This window comes from Megascapheus bottae, chromosome 7 (genome assembly GCF_031878675.1).
Source record: "Megascapheus bottae isolate mThoBot1 chromosome 7, mThoBot2.hap1, whole genome shotgun sequence".
NCBI classification, from domain to species: domain Eukaryota; kingdom Metazoa; phylum Chordata; class Mammalia; order Rodentia; family Geomyidae; genus Megascapheus; species Megascapheus bottae.
Genome location: NC_143515.1, coordinates 9,726,680 through 9,753,772, shown reverse-complemented (window position 1 = coordinate 9,753,772; position 27,093 = coordinate 9,726,680). Strand labels below are relative to the sequence as shown.

The following is a 27,093-nucleotide window of genomic DNA, read 5'->3' as shown; positions in this document are numbered from 1 at the left end:
AAGGCCAGCTGCTCTCCTGACAGTTCATCCTGGAACTGAGACTCACTGCTTGAGCCAGCCATGACCCTAGCCTGTCTGTGCTTGTTTTGTTTTTGTTTGTTTTTAGTTTTCACAAAGATTTATTTTGGTACAATAAGATAAGGAAGCCAAACACCAGTGACTCATGCCTGTAATCCTAACTTCTCATGAGGCGGATACCTAAGGGATGTGGTTTGATGTGGGGTGTGGTGATTTACATCTATCATCCTAGCTATTCGGGAAACTGAGATCTGCGGAACTCGATCTCGGATCTCAGTTCAAAGCCAGCTAGGGTAGTAAAAGTCTATGAGACTCTTTTCTCCAATTAACTACCAGAAAACCGGAAGTGGCTGAGGCTCAAGGGATAGGGAGGTAACCTTGAGATGAAGAGCTCAGGTTCAGTGTCCAGGCCCAGAGTTCAAGTCCCATGACCGACCAAAACAAAAAAAATGTGGTTTGAGAGTCTTACCTCCAGTTAACCAGCACAAAGCTAGAAGTGGAGGTATGGCTTAAGTGCTAGAGTGCCAGTCTTGAGCAGAAAAGCCAAGTGAGAATGTGAAACCCTAAATTCAAGCCCCAGGCCCAGAACCCACAAACATAAATAAATAAAAAGATAAAGGAGGGGCCGGGAGTTTTGCCTAGTGGTAGAGTGCTTGCCTAGCATGCATAAAGACCAGGGTTCAATTCCTCGGTACCACATACATAGAAAAAAGCCAGAAGTAGTGCTGTGGCTCAAGTGGTAGAGCACTAGCCTTGAGAAAGTCCAAGGACAGTGTTCAGGCCCTGAGTTCAAACCCCACAGTGGTAAAAAAAAAAAAAAAAAAAAAAAAAAACAAGCAAACAAACAAAAGGATAAAGGAGAAGGGATAAGGAGAAAACAAACATTTCCTGTTCCCCCATATAGGAAATAGGTATTGCCCCTTCTGTGGCGATACCAGGGGTTTGAACTCAGGTTCTTGCTAGGATTTTTTGCTCACAGTTGATGTTCTATCATGTGGGCCACATCCTCAGTCCTATACTCTTGTTGGCTAATTAGGGATGGAGTCTGGTAGATTTTCCTGCCCAATTCTTTTTTTGTGTGTGTGTGTGGGTCATGGGGCTAGAACTCAGCCTGGGCATTGTCCCTGAGCTCTTCAGCTCAAGGCTACCACCCTACCCCTGAGCCAAGCCCCACTTCCTGTTTTCTAGAGGTTAACTGGAGAGAAGAGCTCAGGTCCTTTTGTGCTCCTGCTGGATGGCATTGAACCCTGATCCTCAGATCTCAGCTTTCATAGTATCTAGGGTTAAGGCATGAGCCACCACTCCCAGCTTTCCTGCCCATTTCTGCTCTGAACTCAGTCCTCCAGCTATCAACCTCCTGAGTAACCAGGATTATAAAAGGCCACCAGGACTTGACTTCTCACTTTTCAGCTAGTTTTTCAGATTGGGTCTGGTTCTTTCATTTGCACTGGACTCAGACCTTAAACTTCCTACCTCGGCCTCCTGAGTAGCCAAGATTACAGGCATACCTGGCTTTTTTTTTTTTTTTTTCAGATAACCCTATCTACTGGAGGCTACTGGCTACAGACTGAGAGGAGATGCCCATAGGAGGAACCAGCTCCAGCTCATCAATGGCAGCATCCCAGAGAGGGACATTTAGTACAGGCCCTCCACCTCTGCCATGGTCTAGAGCTGAGCTCACCCTACATGCACAAGCCGCTCAGGCTCTTTCCAGCCTAGGTTGGTCTTTGTTTCTGTTGCTTCCAAATAACAGACTGAATAACTGTCACGGATACACTGAAACCTTGGGAAAGCCCAGTTTGGTTTCCCTATTTGGTTTCCTGTGCTCGGGCATGGCGCCAGGAATCTCCAAGTTGGTCAAGAGTCTCCAGGAAGGCATAAGTCCTTTTTCCCTGTTCTCCTTCTAGCACTCCAGCCCCTTTCTCCCTGTGGTAGTCACACAGACAGGGATAGGTGGCAGGCCATACTACCTTTCCAGTAGTGACTGAGGTCCCCTTAGGACTTAAGGAGGCAGAGCTGTCCTGGATGGGGCAGGAAATGTGCCAATCTCAAGAACCCATCGCTACCACATTCCAGGGCAAGGAACATTCAAATGATCGTGGTCATTGTGCAGATACAGTCCAGAGCAGATGCTCTCAAACCTCAGGAATGAGAACAGGAGCCCATGCTATGCATGGGAAACCAGTGACTCCTCTGAGATCCTTCCCTGAAGGCCTCTGGACTGTTCAGCAGTGCCATTCTCCACATTCTTGGAGTCATTTGCTTAGAAATTGGCCTGGTCTATCTCAGGACTCAGTAGAACAGTGTCTGAACAGCATCAGCATTCCAATATGAAGGATGGGACCCAGGGCTGATAGTAGAGCTGGCTCCTTCAAGGTTGAGTTCGAAATGGGCTGTCCAAGCCACAGCCACCACTTCTTGCCTTAGGAAATGATCCCATGTGGGATTAAATTCTGGTTACCTCAGAGAAACCCAATAGCCATTTGTCTTTGAAATTATTTATTATTATTATTTGCTAGACTCAGCTGCTCATGAGAGGTGTATTTACCATATCTGCCTCCAGAGGGTGCCACACTAGAAGCACTGAGTGGTTTGCAAGCCACATTTGTGTGGGAGAGGCCAATGGCACTTTGCAAATGGAGACACCAATGAGCCATCACAGGCAGCCTTCCATTATCTGACTCCAGAATCTGCAGCCCAGCAACCAGAACACTATAAAGAACGTGGGAAAAAACCATCTCTCCCCTTCTTTGCCAACCACAGGGCTCCACTGCTGGGATAGGCCGGCAGTGGGCTGGTACCTATATTAAGAGCTCAAGGCTGATCAAGCAGGCACTAGCCTGCGGGAAACACAAGAAAGGCCCTGCTTGAAGGGCACCTGTGACTAAGCTCCCATCACAGGCATCTGCCACCGGGACACAGTGTGTGGCCTAGCTTGGATTCTGTCGCCCTCAGTAGCCCTTCTCACCCTGGTCTGTGAAGGAAGGAGAATGATATCACCCAGACTTCCCTGTCCATGGTCTGAGTTTGGGAGCCTGGAGAGTTCCCGCGATAGTCACAGCTATCTGCTGACCTGGTTCCACATTGGCACCCTGGCCACTCGGGCCATAGTGGCATTGCCTTTTTAGGCAGAGTTCAAAGCTGCTCTGAGGGTAGGCTGCCTGGAGAACAGGACCCTTGTCTCCACCAGCCTGCAGGAAAGCAGACTCAGGGCTTTGCGGGGTCTTCTGTGCCCCTAGAGTACCTCAAAAACCCACTGACATGGCCAGGGGTTTGGCCTAGTGGTAGAGTGCTTGTCTAGCATGCACGAAGACCCGGGTTCGATTCCTCGGTACCACATACATAGCAAAAAGCCAGAAGTGGTGCTGTGGCTCAAGTGGTAGAGCCCTAGCCTTGAGAAAATCCAGCAACAGTGCTCAGTGCTCAGTGCCAAGCGCAGGACTGGCAACAAAAAAAACAACAACAAAAAACACTGACACCAAGATGCATGGGCACAGACTGGTCTTTTGTTCCCTTGTCCACCTCGGTGAGTCTTCTGTGTGTGGCGGATGAGGGGGGGAGAGATTGCTGAGAGCATTCAACAGTAGGGCTCCCAAATCTGCATCTGCCCCCAGCTCCATGCCTACACCCTCAAAAGTCCCCTCTTCTCGAGCCATACAGTGCCCATACTGTGGCATGTGCCAGTAGTACCAGCTCTGGAGAGATTGAGACAGGCAGCCACTCTTTGACCCAGAAGTTCAACACCAACATGGGTGACACTGTGAGACTTGTCACAAAACAAACAAGCAACCTCCCTTCCACTGCTGGCTAGCAGGCGCAGGGCACGTCCAGTTGGGAAGCTGGAATCTTGCTGCTCAGCCAAGGGCTAGAGTCACGTAGGTCTGTGCTGGAGCATGGCTGCTGCGGCTAGTTGTTCAAACGTGGACTGAAGACAGAATGCACTGCGAGGCCTGTTGAACTGCACATAGGCTGAGACTTGCTACAGGTCCACGCTTCGGGGGACGGGGCCCACAAGGCCCCTAGATGTCACCTACTCATCCCCGTCACTCACACTGATGGCCCCGCCCACAGGCTTGCTCCCACCTCAGCTGAACTCAAGAGGGTCCTTGTGCATGGCAAGGCTGGGTGCAATCATAATGTCTTTTTATTGGACTTTCTGTGGGCAGCTTGGGTTCTTTGAGCTGCCGTCTGACTCCTAAGACCCTCATGCAGATCCTGGCCTCTGTTCTAGCGGCATTATCCTATTTCCAGGTCTTGATACAACACAAGTCTCTGGGGCTGGTTTCTTGAGACAAATCCAGTTTTCAGATTACCTCCCTTTGTGCCAGCCTGCCCAGCCTAATCCTGGGCAATGGGTTCCAGCCCAGGGTCCCAGCAATGCCTGCCCATCTTGGGTGATATCACACCCGCCAAAGCAAAGTACACAGGTTAGAGCCTATAGCTTGGTGTTGAGGTGAAAGAAGGGGGGCGGTGTGTAGGTAGTGACCGGTGGTATGTGCCAGGCAGATGAAGCAGGACCAAGTCTGTGGCGGAGGGCACTGTGGAAGGACGGAGTGGGGAAGTGCATCAAGCCAGTGGCCACAGGAGAGGGGCCTGTGGCAGTCAGGAAGTGGGTTGGAAAGGCTGGGATGACCAGGGGGCTGAAGGGGAGTGTAGCCTGGCCCTTCAAATGGTCTGGGGTGCTGGCAAAGTTGAGCGGGTAATGCAGCATAGTGCCCCTGTAGGCCTCCGGGGCAGTAGGCCCCAGGGATGGGCCCAGCAGGCAGGAGACAGCCAAGCCAGGTGCCATGGGCTTAGCCCCACATTCCTTGGTATTCACCTCCTTCAGAAATGGAGACACTGCCCTCAGTTTTTTACCACCATGGGCAAAACCATCTTCTTCCAGGCTGCGCTTATGGCCGTGGCCTGCACTGCTGTGGGGGGTGGGTTGGGGGAGGGGGCTTTCAGCAGGACCCTTGGCCATGGGGGACACCCAGCAGGCTCGGGGCTTGGGGTAGAAGCTGCTCTTCCTGGAGCTGCTTTTCTGGAATGCAGAGGGATGGCTGGCATCCCCGCTCCACCCCAGCTGAGGCTCTTGGGTTGAAAGCCCCTCCTCTTTGCTAGAAGACCCCAGTAGCACCCTGTCTTTCAGGCTGGAGATGTACCAGGGATGCTGGCTGACGGGCTTCAGAACTTCAGTGGGGTAGGCGTGGAAACAGCCTGTGAAGATGGGGGCCGGGGGGCAGGGTTCTGCCTGAACCTCAGCCTTGACACTGCTCCCAGGGCCCTGCAGTCTCTCCTGCGGGGTCAGACGGTGCCCTGAGTTCTCAGCCAGCCCCTTTAGGGTCTGAGGCCTCTCTGGGGCTTCCTTCTCAGGGCCATCTGCCCCGTGGCGACAGCCCTCCTCCTGGCACTGCAAGGCCTCTACTTTGCTGACTTGGGCCAGGAGTTTCTTTTTGGCCAGTGGTGACATGATGCCATGTGTCCCTTTGTAGTAGAAGTTGGACAAGAGCCGCTTGTAGGCCTCAGGGCAGCCACTGGTACCCATGAAGGGCAAGGAGGGCTCAGAAGCTGGATCTGGTTGTTTCATGCTGTCTTTGGGGGGCCCCTGGGTAGGAATTGGTTCCAGGTCAGTAGCCTCCGTTTTGGTCTTTCCTGGAATCATCTAGAATAAGAAAAATCCTTGACTTAGGGCTGGGTTATGCCTTAGGTCATACATTCCACTCGGGGAACCTGGATGCAGCCGAGCTTCCAAGGGTATCCAGGACCTTTGCTGGTCCTTACAGCACAACGTTCACCAAGTCCCCTGTGCCATGGATGGCTACAGGCTACAATCCAGACATGAGGCCAGGTGAACGTGAGCTGGGCTTCATAGGACCCAGGGCAAGGACAGCCAGGTGGGTAGGAGGGTTGTAAGGAGTTAAGAGGGGCAGAGGATCAACACTTACCAGGCCCACCTGCCTCTCCTCCTTGGCCTTCTTCAGTCTCTCCGTGGCCCCCTCATCTGCCTGGTGCTCCTTGGCCATCTTGTATTGTTTCCTGGGCTTGGAGGGGGGCAGTGGCTTGTCATCCTCCCCCTTCAGGTGCCGCACATATGGGAGGACCAGCCTGAGGAGAAGGCTGGTGGTCATCCCACATGGCTGGCCTCTGTCTGGCTCCATCCAAACCCCTCTGGTTCTCCACCACTGCCACTAAGAATGGCCCCTATGGTGTCCCCAGAGCGTCGGCCCCACCCTGCCGGCACACACAGCCAACCACAGCTCTTGCTCACGTCACTACACAATGCCTGGCCCAGAGGAAGACTCAATGCATTGAGTCCTCTGCCCAGGGAGACAGTGGTACATCCTGGATACCTCTCGTAGTGGCGACGTGTGCAGGTGGCTGCACTTGTGCTGCCAGGGCTGCCTCCCAGCTCGTCATACACGTTCTTCCACAGGCGGCGGCCAGTCACCTGCAAAGGGCATCATGTGAGGCAGCGCCCCCTGGCGGCAGAGTCTTTGAAGCCCCAGATTCCCCATGCAGGGCCTATTTCTCCAGTAGCTGGGGACGATGCTAAAGGGGACCACACAGCACCCAACCTTTCCTCCAAGGGCCATGTGACTGCTAGCTCAAGAAAGTTTTGAGGACAGGAGGCACAACAGAAGGGGAAGAAAAGAAAACCTGCTTGGAGCAGCAAGATACCAGCAGGCAGGACAGGTCCCTGCTCTCAGCAGCATGCAAGGGCTGGGATTGGGGGCTCTAGTTTTTCCTCCCTGTGCACAGTTAACTTTCCCCTTCCCCAGCTCTCCCTGGAGTGCATCTGGACTACACTGAGAGGTATGATGTAGCAAGAGCCAGAGTGAGCCTTCCTTACCAGCTCATAGGCCCCCAGCTTCTCCACTGCCTTGTAGATCTTCCACAGGTTAACTAGAGGAAAGAAGGGCCAGGCCAGCTGTCAGCCTCTGCAGAGGTGGGGGCAGCCTGCACCCTTACACACCCAGACAGGCCAGTAGACAGAGGGCACACTAGTCCAGTGAGGACCCCACTGGCCCAGTGGCCAAGAGGCTGTTCCAGTGGCTCCACCCATTATCAGCCCTAAGCCTGCAGGGAGGCACCTTTCTGTTTACAGCCCCTGGAAGCTGTCAACGTCCAGAGTTCCCCATCAGCCTGGCTAGGTGAGGATCCCTGCCGGCCCCCCTCCCTGCCTGCACCCCAGGGACGCACTCTGCTTGAAGCCGAGATGGGGCACCCTCTCGATGGGCGTGTGTCGCTCCTTCATGAACTTGTAGAGGCTGACCAGGAAGGCCTGCTCCTCCTCCCGCTCCCCGCCTGCCTCAAGGGAGTCCTGGGGAGAGAACAGGTGGCGTGGGGATGGACCCCGGTTGGTAGGTAGCTGGGCAACACTGACTGAGAGGTGCCTCTCCCCAACCCCAGACTCCCTAGGGGCACCTGGCCTCCTGCCCTGGACTGCAGTCTTTTTTGGGGGGGAGGGGTCACACAGGCACTAGTGCCCAGGGCTCAGGACAGGGCTTGAGCCCAGAGCACCACAGGAGCCTAGCAGCCCAAGGCAGAGGACTGGAAGCAGCCACTGGAGTAGCCTTGCCTTCTCTAAGCTGTTTCTTTATCTTGTTCTTGATTTTACCTCTCCATCTTAGCTCCCCTAGCAGTCTCAGCTTCTGAAAGGCAGGTTTAGTGTCCCTTCCCCCTGAGTACAAGTTAAAGGAGCAAGGATCTTGGGTCCTTTCTGTACTATGGGGCCACTCCATGAGGCCTGCATCCCCCAGAGGTGCCTGCCTCCATGCAGTCAACATGGATGCATGGATGGATGGGCGGATACATCTTTGTTTTCTTCCTTTCTTGGTACTGAAGCATATCATCTTCATTTGGAAAGCCAAGTTCCACGTCTGAAACCCACTGCCACAGGGGACATGTGAGTCTCCTGCCTGTCTAGCACCCAGCTCCTGCCCCTTCTGATTGGGCCCTACCCAGCTGTCTGCAGAATTGGGGGCAGGATCACATCTCCCTCCTCAGAGCTCAAGGTGTCTCCAGGTTCTACTTGCAGTTCAGGCTGAAAGTGTCAGAGAAGAGGCCCCAGGAGTCTCCTAACTCACCTCCAGCTGGATGGGGCTCTGGCTCCTGCTCTGCTCACCATCAGATTTAGGGGACACAGGGAGTTCCAAAGAGTCACTCTCCTCTGACTGTTTTCTTTTCCCTTTGGCAGAGGGTGCTGCCAAGAGAGAGGGAAGAAAAGGGAGGAAGGGCACATGAGATGCATCTTGCTGAGGAGTGGTCCCCCCACCCCCAGCTGTAGTGGGCCAGGCGAGGGAACAGTCTTTCCTTTCCATCCCATGTTCCCTGCCTGTTATTCCTGGATGCACTTGGACTCTGCCTTTAAACAACAGACACACACACACACCACCACCACCACCACCAGCAGCAGCACCCAGCAGCCTGGTGGCTCTTCTCTCCTTTCATTTGCAGGGAAACGCTTAAGTTTCATCAGGGTCAAGTCTGGGGAGGCTGGGCAGGGCAAAGAGTTCCACAGCAGATCAGCGGCGGAGGATACTGCGAGGCCCCCATGACTTGGACTTCCATAGCACCACATAGTGGGCCTGGACGGTTGTTCTTCCAAAAATAATCCAGATGAAAATAAATAACCAACTGTGAGACGACCAGAGACCAATTGTGAGATGTTTACCTGAGTTGGCACACAGTGCTAATTGCTCCTACCTGGGCCTTGTGCTGTCCTCTCGTGACTCTTCAGTTCCCTGATCCAAGTCCCTTTCCCCTGGATGGCTTTGGCCAGCCTGGTCACTCCTATTTCTCGTCTTAGCCTTGGCCACTCACAGACATCCTGATAGACTACCTTGTCATTTGTCTAACTACCCGATATCGTGGTGAGGCCTCCAGCCCTCCAATCCACCCCAGCAGCCAGTAGGCACCAGAGAAGCCTACTTGCAAGGTTCAACCATGCAAAAGGGGCCATGGACTCCACTCAACTCAGGGAAACCAATGGGTTGCAAAAATGCAAATCCTTTGCCATTGCAAAAATCACAACCACTGGAAACTGCCTTAAGCCATGCAGCAGATTAACAGAGCAAATCTGACAGGGGAACACACATCTTTTGACTATAGTCCCTGCTGTCCCTTTTTTTTTTTTTTTTTTTGAGACAAGATTTCACTAAAACAGATAATCCGTCTGGCCTCCCTCAATCTTCCTGCCTTGGCCTCCCAAGTGCTGGAATCATAGGCATGTACAACAATCTATTTTTTCTTTACTAGGAAGGGATCAAACCCAGAGACTTGTATATATTAGACAAGTATTCTACCACTGAGCTCCAGGCTTTTTAGTTAGTTTGTTTAGGTTGGTCATGGGGCTTGAACTCTTGGGCCTGGGCACTGACTTTGAGCTCTTCAGCTCAAGGCTACTGCCCTACTCCTGGGCCTGGGAATTGTCCCTGAGCTCTTCAGCTCAAGGCTACTGTTCCACCCTTGAGCCAAGCCCCACTTCCCATTTTCCTGAGGTTAATTGGAGATAAGAGTCTGAGGTCCCTCTGTGCCTGGGCTAGCTTTGAACCTCGATCCTCAGATCTCAGCCTCCTGAGTTGTAGGATTACAGGCGTGAGTCACCATGCCACCATGCCTGGTTAAGTTCTTTAGCTCAAGGTTAGCACTCTACCACTTTGAGCCACAGAGCCACTTCCAGTTTTCTGAAGATTTCTGTGCCTGTGCTGGCTTTGAACCTCAATCCTTAGATCTCAGCCTCCTGAGTAGTTAGTATTACAAGGGTGAGCCACTTGGGCCCAGCAGCCTTGGGTTTCTTTTTTGTTTTGTTTTGTGAGAGAGCAGCCCACTTTGGCCTCAAATTCTCAATGTTCCTGCCTCTGCTGCTTAGTAGTGGGATTGAAACACCATGTCTGGTCTAGATAACGTTCTCTTTTGTTTGTTCCTCTTCTCTGCTCTTCTTTTGCTGTCTGTTAACTGTTACAGACAAGTCCTGACTCCTGGTCCACTTTAGCTCAGGAAGTCCCTATCGCTGGAAACGGTGGGTTCTCCCCCTCCATCCCAGGTACAAGAATGTTTTTAGGTCTGGGTACTAGTGGCTCACATCAGGAAGCTGAAATCTAGAGGATGGTGGTTTTAGGCCATCCTTGGAAGAAAAGTTTGTGAGACTCCATTTCTAAAATAATCAGCAAAAAGCTGGATTGAAGATATGGCACAAGTAGTAGAGCACCAGCCATGAGCAAAGGAATTAAACAAGACTACAAGAGCCTGACTTCAAATGGTGGCACCAGAAAAATAATTGTCTTTAGGGACATAAACACACACTAACACCACTCGGAGGGCTGGAAGAACAAAGGTCCTCAGGATCCTTGTTTCCCTGTGATAGCACCATCTGGGTTTTGGTTTTGGTTTTGCCAGTCCTGGGGCTTGAACTCAGGACCTGACACTGTCCTTGGGCTTTCTCAGGGCTAGTACTCTAACCACTCAAACCACAGCACCACTTCTGGCTTTTTCTGTGTAAGTGGCACTGAGGAATCAAACCCAGGGCTTCATGCCTGCTAAGCGAGACTCTACCACTAGGCCACACTCCTGGCCCCCAATAGCTCCATCTGCTACTACTTACTCTCATTGTACAAGTCCTTGGCTCTCTCATGTACATTCTGTCACTTAGTCCCAGGAGAGTTCCCATTTTAAAGTAGGGGAAATAAGCAAGAGAGGTCAAGTGGCTGTTCTCCCTGGGGAACCAGAATTCAAAATAAAGTGTGTCTGCCTACAGGTCCATTAGCAAAGCCCTGATAAGGAGTCCATTTACACCAGGAGAGACATCCATCCTGGGCCCAAAGACCCAGTCACCCTCTTCACAAGTTTCAGTCATTCCATTCACACCAGTCCCCAGAAGTGCTGGGTGTTAACAACTGACTTTCAGCCTAATACCTCTCCAACCAAATTCTCAATCCTTTCATTCAATATAGGAGAGGCCTTGAACTCTCTGTTACTGCTCTTGCCTGTCTACTCCACACATCCTGCCTCCCTCTCCCTTCCTTCCTGCTGCCTCACATCCTGGCCACGGGCAGGGAAGGATTGCCACCTGAGTGTTCCAGAGCAAGCCAGGTTTCTCACTTCAGCAGATTGGATGCAAACGCAATGGCATGTCTCTGCCCACAGGCTTTAGATAAATAGGTCGTACAAAGAGTACCATGACAGTATAAAGACCCCCACACACACCTGTCCCTCTCCGCAGGGATCCCAGAGGGCTGTCAGACTGAGTTCTGGAGTTTGTGAGCTCTGCCGGGGCCACGCTCAGGAAAAATATCCTGGAGCTGGGCACTCAAGTTACCTGGAAACGAGGTCACCAATCCGAGCTGTTTTAACCCCAGATGGGAAAGGGATCAGAGCTCCTGCCTCCTGCCACCCAGGAAACACACTCTCTCTGTCCTGAGTCCCCAGATGAACTTGGTCTCCATTGTCTTCCAGTCAGCCCTAGCGCTCTTTCTGTCCTGGCAGGGCCTTCAGAGTGCCTACTTCTGCAGATGAGGGGCAGACTCTCCTCCCTCCCCCCAGCTGTAGCTGCACCTTGACCCAATCACTCATACATCTGACTTCCAGGTAAATCTTCATTTGTAAAAAGGGTTCTGGTGAAAACTAAGTTTGAAGTCCACGGTTAGAGATGTGGAAGGAAACGGGGGTGGGGCGGGTTGGTCCCTCTGGCCTACCCAGCCCATAGCTCTCGTATGTTCTCATGACAGGCCCAAGCACAGAATGGTGGGCTAGGCCTCGAACGGAGGGAAGTGAATTATGAAATTGATGAGCCCACAGTCCAGCCTATCCCTATCTGCAGAGGCTGGAGAAACCTGGGTAACTATGGCTCCATGAGACATTACTCATTGTCTTGCCCTGAGCTTATGTGTAAGGCTCCCTCCAAGGCAAGGCCTCAGGGTCCCGGGGTGAATCAAGAGTAAAAAACAAACAAACAAGAAAAGCCTATGCTCACCACAAGACTGTCTTTCAGGCCTGACTTTTTCAATTCAGCAAACAGTAATGATAAGGGGGATTGGTGTTCCATTGTTCACTTGTACACACCTAGAATCTACTCTGGTGGTGTGACTTAGAGATCTACCCATATCCCTGCGGCCCTCGCCCCCCAGCACACACACACTAGTTAGGGTGTACTCACGGAGTGACCCCCTCCCCCAGTAGCATTCCTGAAATGTTACTTGCCCCGCAATCCCAATGCTTATAAGGAGCCCCTTAGGAACTATTTCTGGACTTTCTAGTCTGTTCCATTCACTGTGGAATGCTGGCATCCATGCATGCTCTTAATTTTTGTAGCTTTATGAAACATTTTGCTGTTCAGAGGGCAAGCCTCTCATTATTGCTCTCTTTTTAAAATATTCCATCTGGAGCTGGGATGTAGCTCAGTATCAAAGTGCTTGCCTAGCAAGTGCTACATTCTGGATTTGATCCCCAGTACTAAAAAAAAAAAAAATGAGGGAGAGAAAAAGACAGTTGAAAAATGATCTGAGCTGGGTGTGGTGGCTCACACCTGTAATCCTAGCTACTCAGGAGGCTGAGATCTGAGGATCACAGTTCAAAGCCAGCCCAGGCACTAAAGACCATGAGACTCTTATCTCCAATTAACCACTAGAACACCGGAAGCGGTGCTGAGGCTCAAGGGGTAGGGCAAGTAGCCTTGAGCTAAAGAGGTCAAGGACAGTGTCCAGGCACAGAGTTCAAAACCCAGGACCAACAAAAAAAATAATTTATCTGAACTTCTGGATAATGCAGCCACATTTTCTGAAAATGAATGAATGAATAAATAAATGAATAAACCAGTGGGGTTTTGATGGGATGGAACATATAGTTTGAAGCTGAGGAACAATGATACTGTTTTGACACTGCACCCTTCTTTTTTTTTTTTTTTTTTTTTTTTTTTTTTTTTTTTGCCAGTCTTGGGCTTAAGCTCAGGGCCTGAGCACTGTCCTTGGATTTTTCTCAAGGCTAGAGCTCTACCACTTGAGCCTCAGCACCACTTCTGGCTTTTTTCTATGTGGTACCAAGGAATCGAACCCAGGTCTTCGTGCCTGCTAGGCAAGTACTCAACCACTAGGCCAAACTCCCGGCCCATGCACCCTTCTTTTTAAGAGCATTCATTCAGGGTCCCCTCTGAGGTTGGCAGAAATTCCTTCCTGGCCCTGTGTCCTTCCCACCTAGTTTATTCCTACTTTGATCCTAGAATTTTGTGTAACTAGACAACAGTGCTAGAGAAGCCTTGCTAGTCAACAAAGGGCTGGTATTCCACACGTCCCTTCCCCTTCCGTTTCTCATCTACTGCAGTCCAGAGGATCCAGGGAGGCGGGGTCAGGAGATGAGCCTAAGACCCAGTCCCAACCTAGGCATCAAGTGGGCAGGGCAGGGAGGACTACCCTAGGCCCTCATGAGTCATGATGCAGATGTCTACTCAGCTCCATGGCTTGTGAATGAGGCAGCTCAGCCTTCACATCCTGAACTACAACAAAGGGCTTCCGTTCAGTCACTCATTCTAAGTAGAGCATGCTCCTAAAAGTGTGTTCTTAAGTGATCCCTTCCCTTTCCAAACCATAGGTCTTCCACTCAAAGATGTATTCTGGCCAGCCTTGGACAAGGCATCTTGTAAGTGCCTTCCAGAATCGCCCCCAGCTCAGGGATGATCAACAAGCAGACGTCACACCTGATTCAACAGTTTGCTTCAGGTCACACAGCTGATTCTGATTCAAAAAAATGGGACTATTCCAAGACAACAACCCTTGACATTTCGAGCTTTCTGAATGTAGGCTGAGGGTACAAAGTTGCCCACTTTTCCTGAGTGGATCTGTATCCCCCAGTTGCTCTGCTAACACAAGCAGGTCTGTATGGAAGCTCAACCTGGCCAGACCCAAGATGGGAGGGGACAAACCTCTACCACTATAGATCTACATCCCTGGCCTCAGAGGCCCCCAGGGTTCTGGGGTCTCTCCCTAATCTTCTTTCAGTCTTCAGGAGAACCCTTTAAGGAATTACCACCTGATACCAAATGCTGCCTCTGGCCAGGACTCAGCCTACCTGGACAAGTGGCTGGGGGTCTACGCAAAGGGAGGAAAGTGAAGGTAGTGAGGTCTCTAACGATGGAGTCACTGAACAAAACTCAAGATACCTCCCCTGGGCTTATCCATGACAGAAGTTGGATAAAGGACAGCATAGAGACTATAGGGAGTCATACCACCTGAGAGTCTGTCCTTAGCCCTGCCAGACAAAGGCTGAAATCAGATGAGATTAGGCAGAAGGAGGAGAGTGCTGGGAACCACACTGGTGCCTCATCTACCAAGTCTGCCATGGCTTCTGTCTCCTTATCTGGAAGATGTGTGCTAGCCTAGTGGCCAGTGTTCCAAGCAGAAGAAAGCATGAAATGACACTTCCCCACAAACCACAATGGAGCCTGTGTGTGCACACCTCCTCAGTGAGATTTGAACCCATCCCCCAAGGTAGCTCACTACCCAAGGCACTCTCTAAACATCAGCCTGGGCATTTGGAATGAGTCTGTTTGATCCCAAACAGTCTTGATGTCCAGAGAGGGTGAGAGCCTAGCCCAAGGGCACATAGCTTGAGCTGACTGGTGGGCTAGTTGTGGGTACCCCTTTCCCTCCCTCTTCCCCTAGCCTGCCCCACTTACTCTTGGTGTGATGGGAAGGAAGTGACACTTCCTTTCATGAAAAGTCACTGACTAGGGAGACTGCGTCAATTACAACAATAATTGCAACAGCAGCCTCAATAACAACCAGCAGACACGGCCCCACCCCCTTGCCTGACGTTGTTGGCTTAAGTTTCTCTTAGCTCCAGCTGGAACAGACACAAAGACAGCCTTTGAAGCAGCCAGTCCACTCTGTGGCCCAGGAGCAGGCTGCCAGGCAGTCCACTCCTGGGGCTTGCTCCAGAGGGTGGGTTGGGAAGGGGAGCTGCCAAGAGGCAACACTGAGGACAGACAAGCTGCACATACCCTTCGAACCAGCCACAGCCACAGCCCAGCCTCAGCACCTCCGCTGGGAGTGGGGGAGAGGGACATGAAGAATCTGCAAGCAGCTGGGACCAAGAGGACAGCCCAGAGAGGTGCACACAAGCAGAGGGGTGATAGCACCAAGTGTGAGAGTACCAATTTCCAAGATCCACTGCCACTCAGCTCTGGGATGTCCTAAAAGATTCTGTTGCCATATAGGGTGAACCCCTACTACCCTTCCCCACCCAGTGTGGGTGATTCTTGATGGTAACAGAAAGTATTCCATCCATGGATACTTCCTGCCCCCCCCCCCCACCACCCAGGAGAAACAAGACTCAGTGTTGGTAAGTCTCCCAACCATACAGCCAGAACACCTGCAAAGGCCCACCTCCTGACCTCTCTACTCTTCCACTTTCCTTCTACACACCCACCCGACTGTGACCCTCCAACTCCCTTGCAACAGCCTAAGAGGGGCTGTGGCCATTCCAGGGCAGTTTCCCACCCAGGAAACAAAGCAAAAGAGAAAGAGGGGCAAAGAGTCTTGGCAGCTTGTCCCTCACTGTCAGACTTGGTTTCTCTGCCTCAGTTTCTCTGACTGTAAATCAGAAGTAGAAGGGCTGATTGTAAACCCCTTTCTACTTCTGTCACGTCAAGTTCTAGGTCCTGGATAATCAGACTATATTCTGCAACTCAGCTTTGGAGACTGGATGGTCTCTAGCCACCACTCCCCACTTTCTTCTGCCCTGACACCACTAGAGGTGGTGTTCATCCGTTCCCAACAGTGGGATTGGGCAGAGAGCAAGAAGCACAGGTTACCTTGAGAGCTGCAGTGTTAGTGTTCTGCGGATCGATCCTTGCACACAGGCCCGAGGCCCAAAGGCTTGCCTGTATACAAAGGTAAGCTGGATAGGCCATTGTAAGGACACTGGGATCTCCCTGGGCCCTAGGGTTCCTGCATCCAGGTGACAAGCATGTGGAGGACAGTGTGACTCCAACCTGGCCGATAACTCTTAGACTGATAAGGAGATGTGTGGCCTGGATTGCGCCCTCAGGGGAGGCTACGTGCAATGTGGCCAGGGTTCCTAGCACACCAGCAGCTGGCTTCTGCCCTCTGCATCCCCACATCACCATCAGTTCCACAGATGACACCTTGTCCCTTCTGAAGACACGGTAGAAAAGAAAGAGAAAGTCGGGAAAACGAAGAGGAGCGCCTAGGGAAACTGCCTGCTTCCCTCTGGGGACCTGGGGGGCACGAATGGAAGACAAGAAAGGCGAGACGAAAGCAAAGCAGTGACTAGAAACTGAACCCACCACCAGCGCCGAAAGAGGAACCGTTGATTCTTCAAAGCGCCCCGAGCAAGTTCTTTAACTACCCGCGAAGTCACTTTCAGGAAAGGGTGGCCGGCGTAGAAAGCCGCGCGGTCGTGCGGTCTCGCGGCCCCGGACGCCGGGAGGGGGGCGGCGGGTTCTGAGAACCGGCGGTGTCACGGGGGAGGGCCCGGGGCCCGGCACAGAGACTGCTGCCGACAGCTGTCACAACACAGGCGCTGCGCCCAGCTCGAGACCGAAACCGCGGCAGGAAGTGGGATGACAGAACCGTACGCGGCTCGGAGAAATTTCAGTCCCGAGACGAGTTTCGAGACAAACGCCCGGGAAGCCCCTGACCGCCCCGACTATTTTTGTGTGTCTTGTCTTGGCTTTCCTCTTCTCGGAGAACGCGCGGAGACACCCAGCCCCAGCCTCCCGGCCCGCGCCTGGCGGGCCGCCAGCGCCCCGGCCCGCGCTCCCCGCGCCGACCCCAGCCCCGCGAGCCCACCTCCCGTCCCCTCCGCCTCCCAAGGAGGGGTCCTCCGTCCTCCACCGCCGAAGGAGACGCGGCGCCGCGAGCTCCGCCCTCCCCGCTGGGCCTCCGTGCGGCTTACCCATGGCCGGGCGAGGTCCGGCGTCGCCCGCCCGGAGACCCTGAGCACTCCGGTCTCCGCGCTCCCCGCGCTCCCCGCGCGACTGACTCGAGCGGCCGCGCTCCGGCCGCTCCTCGAGGCCCCGCCCCCACGGCCACGCCCCCACCCCGCTCTAGGTTCCTATTGGTGGGCCCCATTTTTTCAGGCGGGACAGGTGTCCACCCCCTAACCCCGGGTGCGCCTGGGAGTTGTAGTGTGCGCTAAAGTGAAGCCACGCAAGAATCCCTGCGGCAGTCTGCGTTCTCCGTCTCTCTGTCACTCTCTCCCTCCCCCTTCTCTCTTTTCCTCCGTCCCTCCCTCCCTCCCTTTCTTCCTTCTTTCTTTTCTTGTGTTCTAGGGCAGCCTGAATTCAGGGACTGGGCACTGTCCCTTAGCTTTTTCGCTGGAGGCTAGGGCTTCACCACCTGAGCCACAGCTCCACTTTGTCTTTTTGGTGGTTAATTAGAGGTAACACTCGAATTCTCAGATCTCAGCCTCCTGAGTAGCTAGGATTACAGACATGACTAGCACACAGTGGGCTGTTCCAGTTATTCATGAGATAAGGTCCCACTTTTTTTTCCCAGGTCAGTCTGGACAGAGATCCTCTTATTTACACTTCCTGCTATAGCTCAGATGATAAGTATTACCACACCATGCCCAGAGTCTCCTGTTGACATAGGGAAGTTCTTGAAGTTATTTTTGGCCAGAGCTGACATTGAACTGAGATCCCCTGGATATGAGTTTCTCAAGTAACTAGGGTTACAAGTGAACCACCAATCCAGGTATTATGGGATTGATTTGTAGGGCCAGCACTTGCAGATTTGATAACAGATACCTTATGGCCAGTATTTAGCCACTACCCAAGCAATGACTACAGTGTTGATTGTGCTACTTCTACTTCCAGGACAGCTGAGGTTGTGGTGGAGATGCAGGATGTCATCAGGATACTTCACAGGCCTTGAGTTTCATCTTTGTCCATCCTGTAAAGACCACTGGACTAGGCATGAGACCAGGTTCAGTATGGAGACCTGAATGCTGCCCTTGGGGTCGCAGTCTGGGCTAACTCTTCCTTCCTGGGTTCCATATCTGGATTCAGAACTTACAACCTTATCATCCAGGCAGTCAAGCAGTCTTACAGACAGGGGCTGTTGTGCAAAGCCCCAGCAAGTCAACACCTGCATGACCAACCTAGGAACAATATGATCTAAATTTAATTGCCTCCTGAGGCAACTATTTGCAAGAGAAAGTAATTTACAGCAGCCAATAAATTCCTGCTGAGAAATGATATCTCCATTTGCCTCCCTAAAGCATAACATTCTCATTGCCTAAGCTTCTATCTCATACATCTCCACAGTCACTCTCCTCTTCCACCCTCCAAACCACAGGATTCCAGACCTGGATAGCCATAGAGGGCTACCCATTCCCTCAAGGTCTTCACGCCTCTGTGTGTCTCCAGAAGAAAAACAAACCACCACTCATACATAAACACACACTTGCTGTAGAAATTTCAAGACTATATATCAGTCTGGCAGTACCTTCATTATCAGATGGATAAAATCTTCTAGAATATTCTCTATGTATATTCACCAATACATGTATCCATGGTGCAGTAAAAGATGTAGCTGTACTGTTTAAATAATTCAGTGCTAATTGTTACTTTCCATAACAGATCTTAGGGATCTGCCCAATTACAGTATAGGTTAGTTTTTCTCTCTTGACTGCTCAGCTACGTGCATTTCTAGAGATTTCTAGAGATCTGCTATAGTGGATCTGATTGCCTCTCTCTCTCTCCCTCTCTCTCTCTCTCTCTCTCTCTCTCTCTCTCTCTCTCTCTCTCTCTCTCTCTCTCTCTCTCTCTGTTTCTTTTTTGTTGTTGTTTTTTGCCAGTCCTGGAGCTTGAACTCAGGGCCTGAACACTGTCCTTGGACTTTCCTCAAAGCTATTGCCCTACCACTTGAACCACAGCACCACTTCCAGCTTTTTCTATGTATGTGGTACTAAGGAATCAAACCGGGGTCTTCGTGCATGGTAGGCAAGCACTCTACTGCTAGGCCAAAATCCCGGCCCAGATCTGATTTCTTAATAGTCCTTATTATTTTTTTTTTGCATTTTTTTCCTGTCCTGGGGCTTGAACTCAAGGTCTGAGCACTGTCCTTTGGCTTTTTCCTCAAAATAAGCACTCTGCCACTTGAGCCACAGCACCACTTCTGGTTTTTCTATGTATGTGATGCATAGAAATCAAACCCAGGTCTTCGTGGATGCTAGGCAAGCACTCCACCACTAGGCCAAACTCCCAGCCCCCATATATTTTTTTAAAAGAACACTTTCAGGATGAACTTAGCTAAGGCTGCTTTTGTTGTTGTTGCTGTTGTATGGGTAATAGGAATTGAACTCAGGGTCTGGGCATTGTCCCTTTGCCACAGTGCCACTTCTGGAGTAGTAGTAGTTAGTTGAAGATGAAAGTGTCACAGAATTTCCAACCCTAGATGGCTTCTAATCTCTATCCTCAAATCTCAGACTGCTCAGTAATCCTCCAGAATTACATGTATGAGCCTCTGGCACACAGCTTTAAAGCTGCCTTCTAAATTCCTCTCCTTGGCCCATTTCAAGGAAGAAAAGTTGACTTTGGGAGTGTTTTCAGCCATTCAAGGTCATCTGGCCATCTGACTAATGAGCTACCCAAGGTCACATAGCAAAGTCAAGGCCACTGCTTCCTCTGGGGCCAGCAAAGCCATTAAGTGCCCAGAAAACTGAACACACAGCCAGCTTTCTGCCCAGAGAAGCCCTGTTCCCAGGCTCAGCAGTTGCAAAATGCCCCCAGGGCTTTTTTCAAAGGACTTGAAGTGGGAAGTGTTTTTAATGCTGTCCCTGCCTCTTCCCCCCTCCCCCCCTCCCCCTTCACTCCCCATCCCATGCTAGCTCTCCAGGAAAAGCCTGCTTCACCATGGAAAACAACTGCTCGAAATAGACCATACCCAAGCTCAGGAATGGAAAAAATTGGCTCATGGTGTCAAATGTCTCTTTTAGAAAAAGACAAGAATAGCTGTGGCCTTTGGGGAACTGGTGGGGATGAAGAAGAGGAGAGGTGGGGTGCTGGGGTAGGGCTCAGCTCAGATCACCAGAGACCCACTTCTCGCTGGACAGAGCGATGAATACTCTTCTTGGAGCTCATGAAAGCCAGCCTTCCCACATCCCCTGGCCCAGCCTTGCAGCTGGATGGGGAACAGTTTCCTTTTGTTTGTTTGTTTTGGGTTTTGGGGTTTTTTTGGCGGCTGAGGGGGGAGGGGTCAGTTCTGGGGCTTAAATACTTGGTGCCTGGCTGCTATCCCTCAACCTCTTTGTACCCAAGGCTGGTAGTGCTCTACCACTTGAGCCACAGGGCCACCTCTGGTTTGGGGGTGGTTAATTGTTGCCTGGGCTGGCAGGCTTTGAACCACGATTTTCAGATCTCAGCCTTCAGAGTAGCTAGGATTACAGGTGTGAGCCCTGGCACACAGCTGGAGCAGCTTCCTTTGATAGGTTAGGACTAGCTAAGGGGGGGCGTGTCCTCCTAACACCCCTACTTCACGCCACAGAAACCCAAGATTCTGAACTTTCTGAGTCCTGGAAGGGGAAAGTTGAATTTTCCTGATGAGAGGAAAGAAAATCTGGGGGTTGGTCTGCACTCAAACCCAGCCCAACTGTGTGGCCTTAGACAAATCACCCAACCTCTCGGAGCCTGAAACAACTCATCTGGAAAGCAGGGGTAATGCTCCAGTTGTTCATTTGTTGTGTGGGTCTACTGTGTGTTGGCACTGAGCTAGACATCAAGATATGCCCACCAAACCAGAACAAAGTTCCTAGCTTAGTGGAAGGGAAGACATCACCTTTGCCAATGGCAGAAGCTTCCCAGAATCTGTCACTAACTCCTTCAATTGCAGAGCACAGACATTCCCTGGACCGGCACTGGAGGTCAGTACAGAGTTTATCAGACACTGCATTAGATGCTTGCCTGGGTCATTTCATCTCATGTCACCCCAGCCTAGGAAGTGGGGAGCATATTTGTCACCAGACTAGCCTAGAGGACACTGTGGAACAGAGTAAGTGCTGGTCCAAACATTCGTGGGTTCAGCCAGGCCAGGAGTACGGAAGGGCTGGGGATGAGTCCTGTGAGGATCAGAGTAACTACAGCCTGATTCTTTGGGTTAATGTTACGAAGTAGTGATTCTCTAGTGGGGCTCAAAATGCACAGGACAGGAAAATTTTAACCAAGCTGGGTCCCGCCACTTAATCAAGTAACTTAAACACGTAGCATTTTAGGGCTGGTCGTTTGGCCAGGTGGTAGAGTGCTTGCTTAGCATGCACGAAGACCCAGGTTCGATTCCTCGGTACCACATATATAGAAAAAAGCCAGAAGTGGTGCTGAGGCTCAAGTGGTAGAGCTCTAGCCTTGAGAAAATCCAAGGACAGTGCTCAGGCCCTGAGCTCAAGCCCAGGACTGGCAAAATAAAAAACAAGAAAAAATAAGTAGCATTTTAGTTGGCATTTTAGTTTTAGTTTGATATATGCATGAACTGAGGCATACGGCGATCAAGTGATGTCTGCTGGACCGGACCCTGACCAATGCTCAGAGTAGCAGTGATAATAGGATGAGGTATGTGTGTGTGTGTGGGGGGGGGGTGTTAAAGCAAAGGGGGCGTGCCTTGGGACAGGAGAGAACTACATCTCCCAGGATGCCTTGCAAGGAGGGCGTGGAGGGGCGTGGCTCTTGTTCAGCACGTTGTAGCTTCGTGGCGGGGCGGGGGCAGAGCGAGGGTGAAAAGCGGGTAGCCAACGTGAGGGAAGAACCGAAGCCTCCAGCGTCACGTCTAGGAATAGCCTCGGAGCCGGGCCAAGTCATTATGGACAATGAGTAATCCGGTTAAGTCATTTCTCTAAACACCATTCCTTGTAAGAGAATTAAAATATCAGCTTACATCAGAGCGGGCGCCGCGGGCTCCGGGGCCGGCCGGGGCCCAGCGCGGCCGCTCGGCCTGCCCGCCCGCCCGGGCGCTGCCAGCCCGCCTCGGCCCGGCCCCGGCCGGCAGCCGGTTAGCTCGCGGCGGCCCGGAGCGGCCGGCCAGGCCCCCGCCAGGCCTCCTCCTACCTCGTCGTCGGGGTCTGGGGGTCGGGGCGGGAGGCGGGGAGGGAGAGGGGGCCTGGTAGGCCCCGGAGGAAGAGGAAGAAGGGACTGGAGGGGACAGGGACCCCTCTTTTTCAGTGCTCCCCGCTGGAGGTCTGGATAGTCTGGGGACTAGCCTAGAAATGCGGAGAGGGGTGAGGAGGGCCCCTCATCCGCCGCAAGGGCTCTGATCTCCCTCCTAGACTTGCTTCCCAAAGGAAAAGGAGATTGCTTTTCATGTTTTCCTTTTCTCCACCCCCCCCCCCCCCCCGTCCTAGGTCTTGAACTCAGGGCATCGAACCCAGGGCCTCAAGCATGCTAGGCAAGCACTCTACCATGAAGCCATATTCGCAGGCCTCCCTTTCTCTTTCGTTGTCCTATCTTAGGAGGGCAAACCCTAGGGGGTTGGGGAGGAGGAGGGCTAAAGGTGACAGCCAGTGCTGATTTTGGCGTCCTGAGGATGGGACTGTGAGAACCAGGAAACTAAGTTGGGCTATTCCAGAAGTTTTCCTTGGCCTCCAACAACCCATCCCTTCAGCCTCCCTGTAGAGCCAACATGAATCCTCTCCAAGAAAAGGACACTTTCTTGACACTTTCCAGACGCTTGGCAGAGATGGTCAAAGAGATCCAGAGACTTCCCGCTGGCTTCCCACACAGTGGCCCCAAACTGTGCTTGTGATGGGCCCAGCTCTGCTCCAAACTCCTTGAAGAGAGTTTAGGCAATCAAGGTGAAAAACTCCCCGATTCTTGAGCTAGGGAGACATCCTGAAGTCCTGGTGCCCTTCTTGCAGGTTGGGGGACCTGTGATGAGTTAGTCACCATCTCTCACCCTGTTTTTTCCATGGGCAAAGGGTGTTAGTAGTAGCTAACTTTGAGGGTGAGGATTACTTTGAAGGTGAGAAAAAGGCCTTTGACAAATGGTTGTAATCTTGTGGTGATGGTAGTACCAGGAAATGACACCTGACAGGGCAGATTCTGTGTATATCAGTCTGCTCTCTGGTCTCAACAACACAGTACCACCAACTGGGTGAGATATAAAGAGGATAGGTTTATGTCTGCTCACAGTTCTGGAGAGCCAAGACTGAGCGGCCACATCTAGCGGCCTTGTTGGCAGAGTCCCAGGAAGGCACAAAGCATCATGTGACAAGGGACTAGGCTGTGATCATCAACTTATCCTTTTCCATGTTGCTAGGGATGGCAGACATACGTCACTACAACTTGTCATTGTGCTTCCCATAGCTAGAATAATAGGCATGTGCCACCGTGCCCAGCCATTAGGTAAGAAGGAATCTGGCCAACTTATATGTCTGAAGCAGCTCTGAGCTGAGATTCCCCAGATCTCCACTTCCTAAGTGGCTAGGATTGCAGGTTTGTGGGCACCCCTCTTGTTAGAAATCTGTCAGCATTCAGTTTTGGGGGCTCTGCCTTGGTCATCTTTATCTAGTCCTATCTCCTCTCCAGGCTCCCATCTCCAAACACCAGAGATTGTTTCCACCTTCCTAACATTGTCAAACCACCTTCTTGACAGATTTATTAGGCACACTTTTTACAAACTGTGGCCAAATAAATTGCTTTTTGTGTGTGTGCTAGTACTGGGGTTTGAATTCAGGCTCTTGTACTCTCATTTGGCTTTTCTGCTCAAGGATGGCACTCATCACTAGGTCGCAGCTCTACTTCTGGATTTTTGCTGTTCAATTGGATATATAAATCTGATGGGAGGTTGGGAGTTTGCCCTAGTGGTAGAGTGCTTGCTTAGCATGCACAAAGACCCCGGTTCAATTCCTCAGTACCACATACAAAGAAAAAAGCCAGAAATGGTGCTGTGACTCAAGTGGTAGAGCTCTATCCTTGAGAAAGCCCAAGGACAGTGCCCAGGCCCTGAGTTCAAGGTCTGGGACTGTCAAAAAACAAAAATCTCACAGGGGCTTGAACTCAGCGTAGGCACTGTCCCTGAGCTCTTCAGCTCAAGGCTACCACCCTACCCTTGAGCCGAGCCCCACTTCCCGTTCAAGTGGAGATAAGAGTCTCAGGTCCTTTTGTGCCTGGGCTGACTTTGAACTTCAATCCTCAGATCTCAGCCTCCTGAGTAGCTAGGATTACAGGTGTGAGACACTGCATCCAGGATTTCTTGGAATTTTCTGCCTGTTCTGGCTTCAAGCCGATTCTCAGATCTCAGCCTCCCGAGTAGCTAAAATTATACACATGAGCCACCAGTGCCTGGCTTCAAAGAAATTAAGTAAAACATTTCAAAATTGAAAATTTAAATTCCTGCATACATCAGCTCAGATGATGTAAGACACTCAGTCCTGAGTTATTAGTCAGGGTTGTTAATTTTTGTGAAGCCCCCCCTCCAAAATGTAAATGGTACCCCACAAGTAACGTAAAAGTGATCAAGGGAAAATTTTAGGTTTGTTGAAAGGCAGAATGTCTTTAGCAGAAGTCAAATGATGTTACGGGAAAAGTGAATTAAATATCCACAGTACAGTGTGCAACTGTATACATCCTGAGCTGAGCATTTGAGTGATTCTAATGGTTCCAGTGGATACCAACGGTCCACAGTACCTCATAATGAGACTGCATGTCAACACAAGAATGCTTTGGAGTTATACTCTAAATAAACCCAAACTATAAGCCCGGTATGGTGGCTCCCTCCTATAATCCTAGCTACTCAGGAGGCTGAGATCTGAGGATGGTGGTTCAAAGCCAACCTGGGCATGAAGGTCCATGAGACTCTTATCACCAGAAAACCAGAAATGGTGCTGTGGCTCAACATAGTAGAGTGCTAGCCTTGAGCTGAAAAGCTCAGGGACAGGGCCCAGGCCCAGAGTTCAAGCCCCACCACTGGGGAAGAAAAAAATGATATTTAAATAATATGTTCCCCTCAACACACATAGGCCCACCCATTTCTTAATATAATTGGCCTTTCTCTATACCAGGGACCAAACCCTGACCACATTCTATTTCTCTCCTCAGTGCTGTCATCTGCTCACCCTTAAACTGAGTAAGCCTTCAACCTGAGCCATAGGAATCTGAAGATGGCACCTGAGACTCCACACCCAATCAGTTTTCCAGGCTTCAAGCAGTACATCCAAGATCCTTAGGTTTTCCCCTAGACTCCAGGATCAGGCTATGATGTCCAAATACAGAGGTTTGGTGTTTTGTTTGTTTGTTTGTTTTGTTTTGTTTTTGCCAGTCCTAGGGCTTGAACTTGGGTCCTGGGCACTGTCCTTCGACACTTTTGCCCAAGGCTAGTACTCTGCCATTTGAGCCACAGCACCACTTCTGGCTTTTTTTCTGAGTATGTGGTACTGAGGAATCGAACCTAGCACTTCGTGCATGCTAGGCAAGCACTCTACCACCAGGCCACACTCCTAGATTTTTGTTTGTTTACAGAGTTGTTGGTTTTTTTTAATGATTGCTGAGAAGTTCCCATTCACCCCTTCAATATTAGAAACCAGGCTTTGAGGAGAATGAATTTCTCCAATCCTTGTTGACCAAATGAACTCATAGAACATTATTTGTTTGAGACTGGCTTTGAATTCATGCCATGACACTCCTTCCTTGGTCTTCTAGCAGTTGGGATTGCAGGTGTGCTACCATACCTAGAGTTTGCAAAATTTGAAGATGAAAGCCTTCAGGCTTGGAGGAGTTCTGGCTCCATTGGTTCCAAGATTTCAGAATTCCTCCATGGTTCCCCCTACCCTATCCTACACCTGAAGATTAGGCTTCCATTTTCATCACGTAGATGTTATCCTCCCGGTGACTGCCACAGGGGTTTGTGCTCTGCCCTTGGTGCTGACGTTGGGACAACATTTGAATCAGCACTGGGCAGAAAGAACCCACGATGGACCTGCGTCTAAGTTGTCCTGCAGTGCCAGGCCATTTTGCCACCCAAAGTCATGGTATCATACCTCCCTGTCATATTCAGCGATCTGGGGAGGCTGTAGCCCAATACCCACCACACTAATGATCAAGTGTCTTTACATGCTGTTCCTGGGCCATCATGCCCTTTCTGACTTGTTAACTCCCGCAGGTCTGCTCTGTGAGTGTTCTTTGGCTCAGCCTTCAAGGCTCCACATGAAGTAAGGTATCCAGTACCTCTGTACCCCAGTGCTTCCAGTATCCTCTGCTGTCACATTTGTCCCACCATGTTCCTGTGGTCAGACCCATTCCCTACATGACAGGCCAGCAGTACTGAGCATCTCTTCCATAAATACCCGCTTCCTAGCTGACTGAACCATGCCACCTGTGGAGCCAGGACTCCCAGACCAAAAGAAGACATGAGAGTCTCTGAATGGGAAGGAAGTTGTCTGAGGTCTCATGGTGGGCTCAGGAGGTCTTGGGGGTGGTAAGTCAAGGATTCAGGAAGAAGGATGAGGAAGTGAGAGCAGCTCACTGAGGACCCCTAGAAGGGGAATGAATGGCTGGGAAGAGAGAAAGGGAGGGGAAGCCTGATACCTACTCCATGGGCCACCTTCTTCCTCCAGCACCTATAACCAGCTCAGGCAGCACCTCCTGATTGTCTAAGGGAGGACTTTATGGTCCTCGAGGCCTGAGGTCATCGGTGTTTCCAGGCTGGGTGACTCTGGCACCGAATGGTCGCCCCCTGCTCTTGGCTCTAGGGTACTGGATGGGAGGGGATGAGCATGATCCAGGTCTGGATCCCTCGATGCTGGTGGGCCATGGCTTTCTGGAACAACATTTCTTTAGGAGAAAGACTGGAGACATTCAGCAACCTCTCTCCAGTGTCTGTCTGAGGCCAAACTCTATGGTTGGGCAGGATGTGATTTAGCACAGTGGGGGAAGCTGTGAGCATCTTTCCCCCAAATCCATTAAATCTCCCATGCTAAGGATGTCCCTATCTAAGGATGATAACTGACCTCTAAGTTAGTGATATGTGCTTAGGTGGGATTTTTCTTATAGGCATTAGAAGTATGCCTGGGTAGAGAAAGCACTTCATAAATATTATTAGCACTTACAGCCCAGGGCCAAGCACACAGCATAGGATAGGCCAAAGCTGGGGAAGG

At 51.2% G+C, this 27,093-nt stretch overlaps 1 protein-coding gene and 1 long non-coding RNA gene across 4 annotated transcripts; one reads left to right on the top strand and one right to left on the bottom strand.

Annotated features, from left to right (window-relative positions):
• Window positions 1–4,432: 4,432 nt before the first annotated feature.
• On the bottom strand, window positions 4,433–16,977 carry Arid5a (AT-rich interaction domain 5A). 3 transcript variants are annotated; one of them, XM_090336416.1, is made up of 7 exons: window positions 16,909–16,977; window positions 8,088–8,203; window positions 7,201–7,321; window positions 6,851–6,903; window positions 6,351–6,448; window positions 5,946–6,105; window positions 4,433–5,662 (listed from the first exon to the last, which is right to left on the bottom strand). In XM_090336416.1, the coding sequence occupies exons 1-7, from the start codon at window positions 16,910–16,912 to the stop codon at window positions 4,454–4,456; spliced, it is 1,761 nt and encodes a 586-aa protein (XP_090192542.1). In that variant the 5' UTR covers window positions 16,913–16,977; the 3' UTR covers window positions 4,433–4,453. The 3 variants fall into 3 exon arrangements, with proteins under 3 accessions (XP_090192542.1, XP_090192544.1, XP_090192543.1); XM_090336418.1 differs by lacking the exons at window positions 7,201–7,321; window positions 16,909–16,977 and having other exon boundaries at window positions 8,088–8,116; XM_090336417.1 differs by lacking the exons at window positions 6,851–6,903; window positions 7,201–7,321; window positions 8,088–8,203; window positions 16,909–16,977 and having other exon boundaries at window positions 5,946–6,041; window positions 6,351–6,429.
• A 4,731-nt stretch (window positions 16,978–21,708) lies between these two features.
• LOC150060282 (uncharacterized) lies at window positions 21,709–25,226 on the top strand. The gene is made up of 3 exons (XR_016536125.1): window positions 21,709–21,855; window positions 22,605–22,794; window positions 25,040–25,226. It is a non-coding gene; the product is annotated as an uncharacterized LOC150060282 (long non-coding RNA).
• Window positions 25,227–27,093: the final 1,867 nt, after the last annotated feature.

Excerpts from the sequence above, each read along its gene's own strand:
- Arid5a (XM_090336416.1), bottom strand. Across the intron at positions 6,106-6,350 it reads ACACGTCGCCACTACGAGAG|GCTGGTCCTCCCATATGTGC; the intron begins GTATCCAGGATG and ends CCTTCTCCTCAG. Across the intron at positions 5,663-5,945 it reads AGGAGAGGCAGGTGGGCCTG|ATGATTCCAGGAAAGACCAA; the intron begins GTAAGTGTTGAT and ends TTCTTATTCTAG.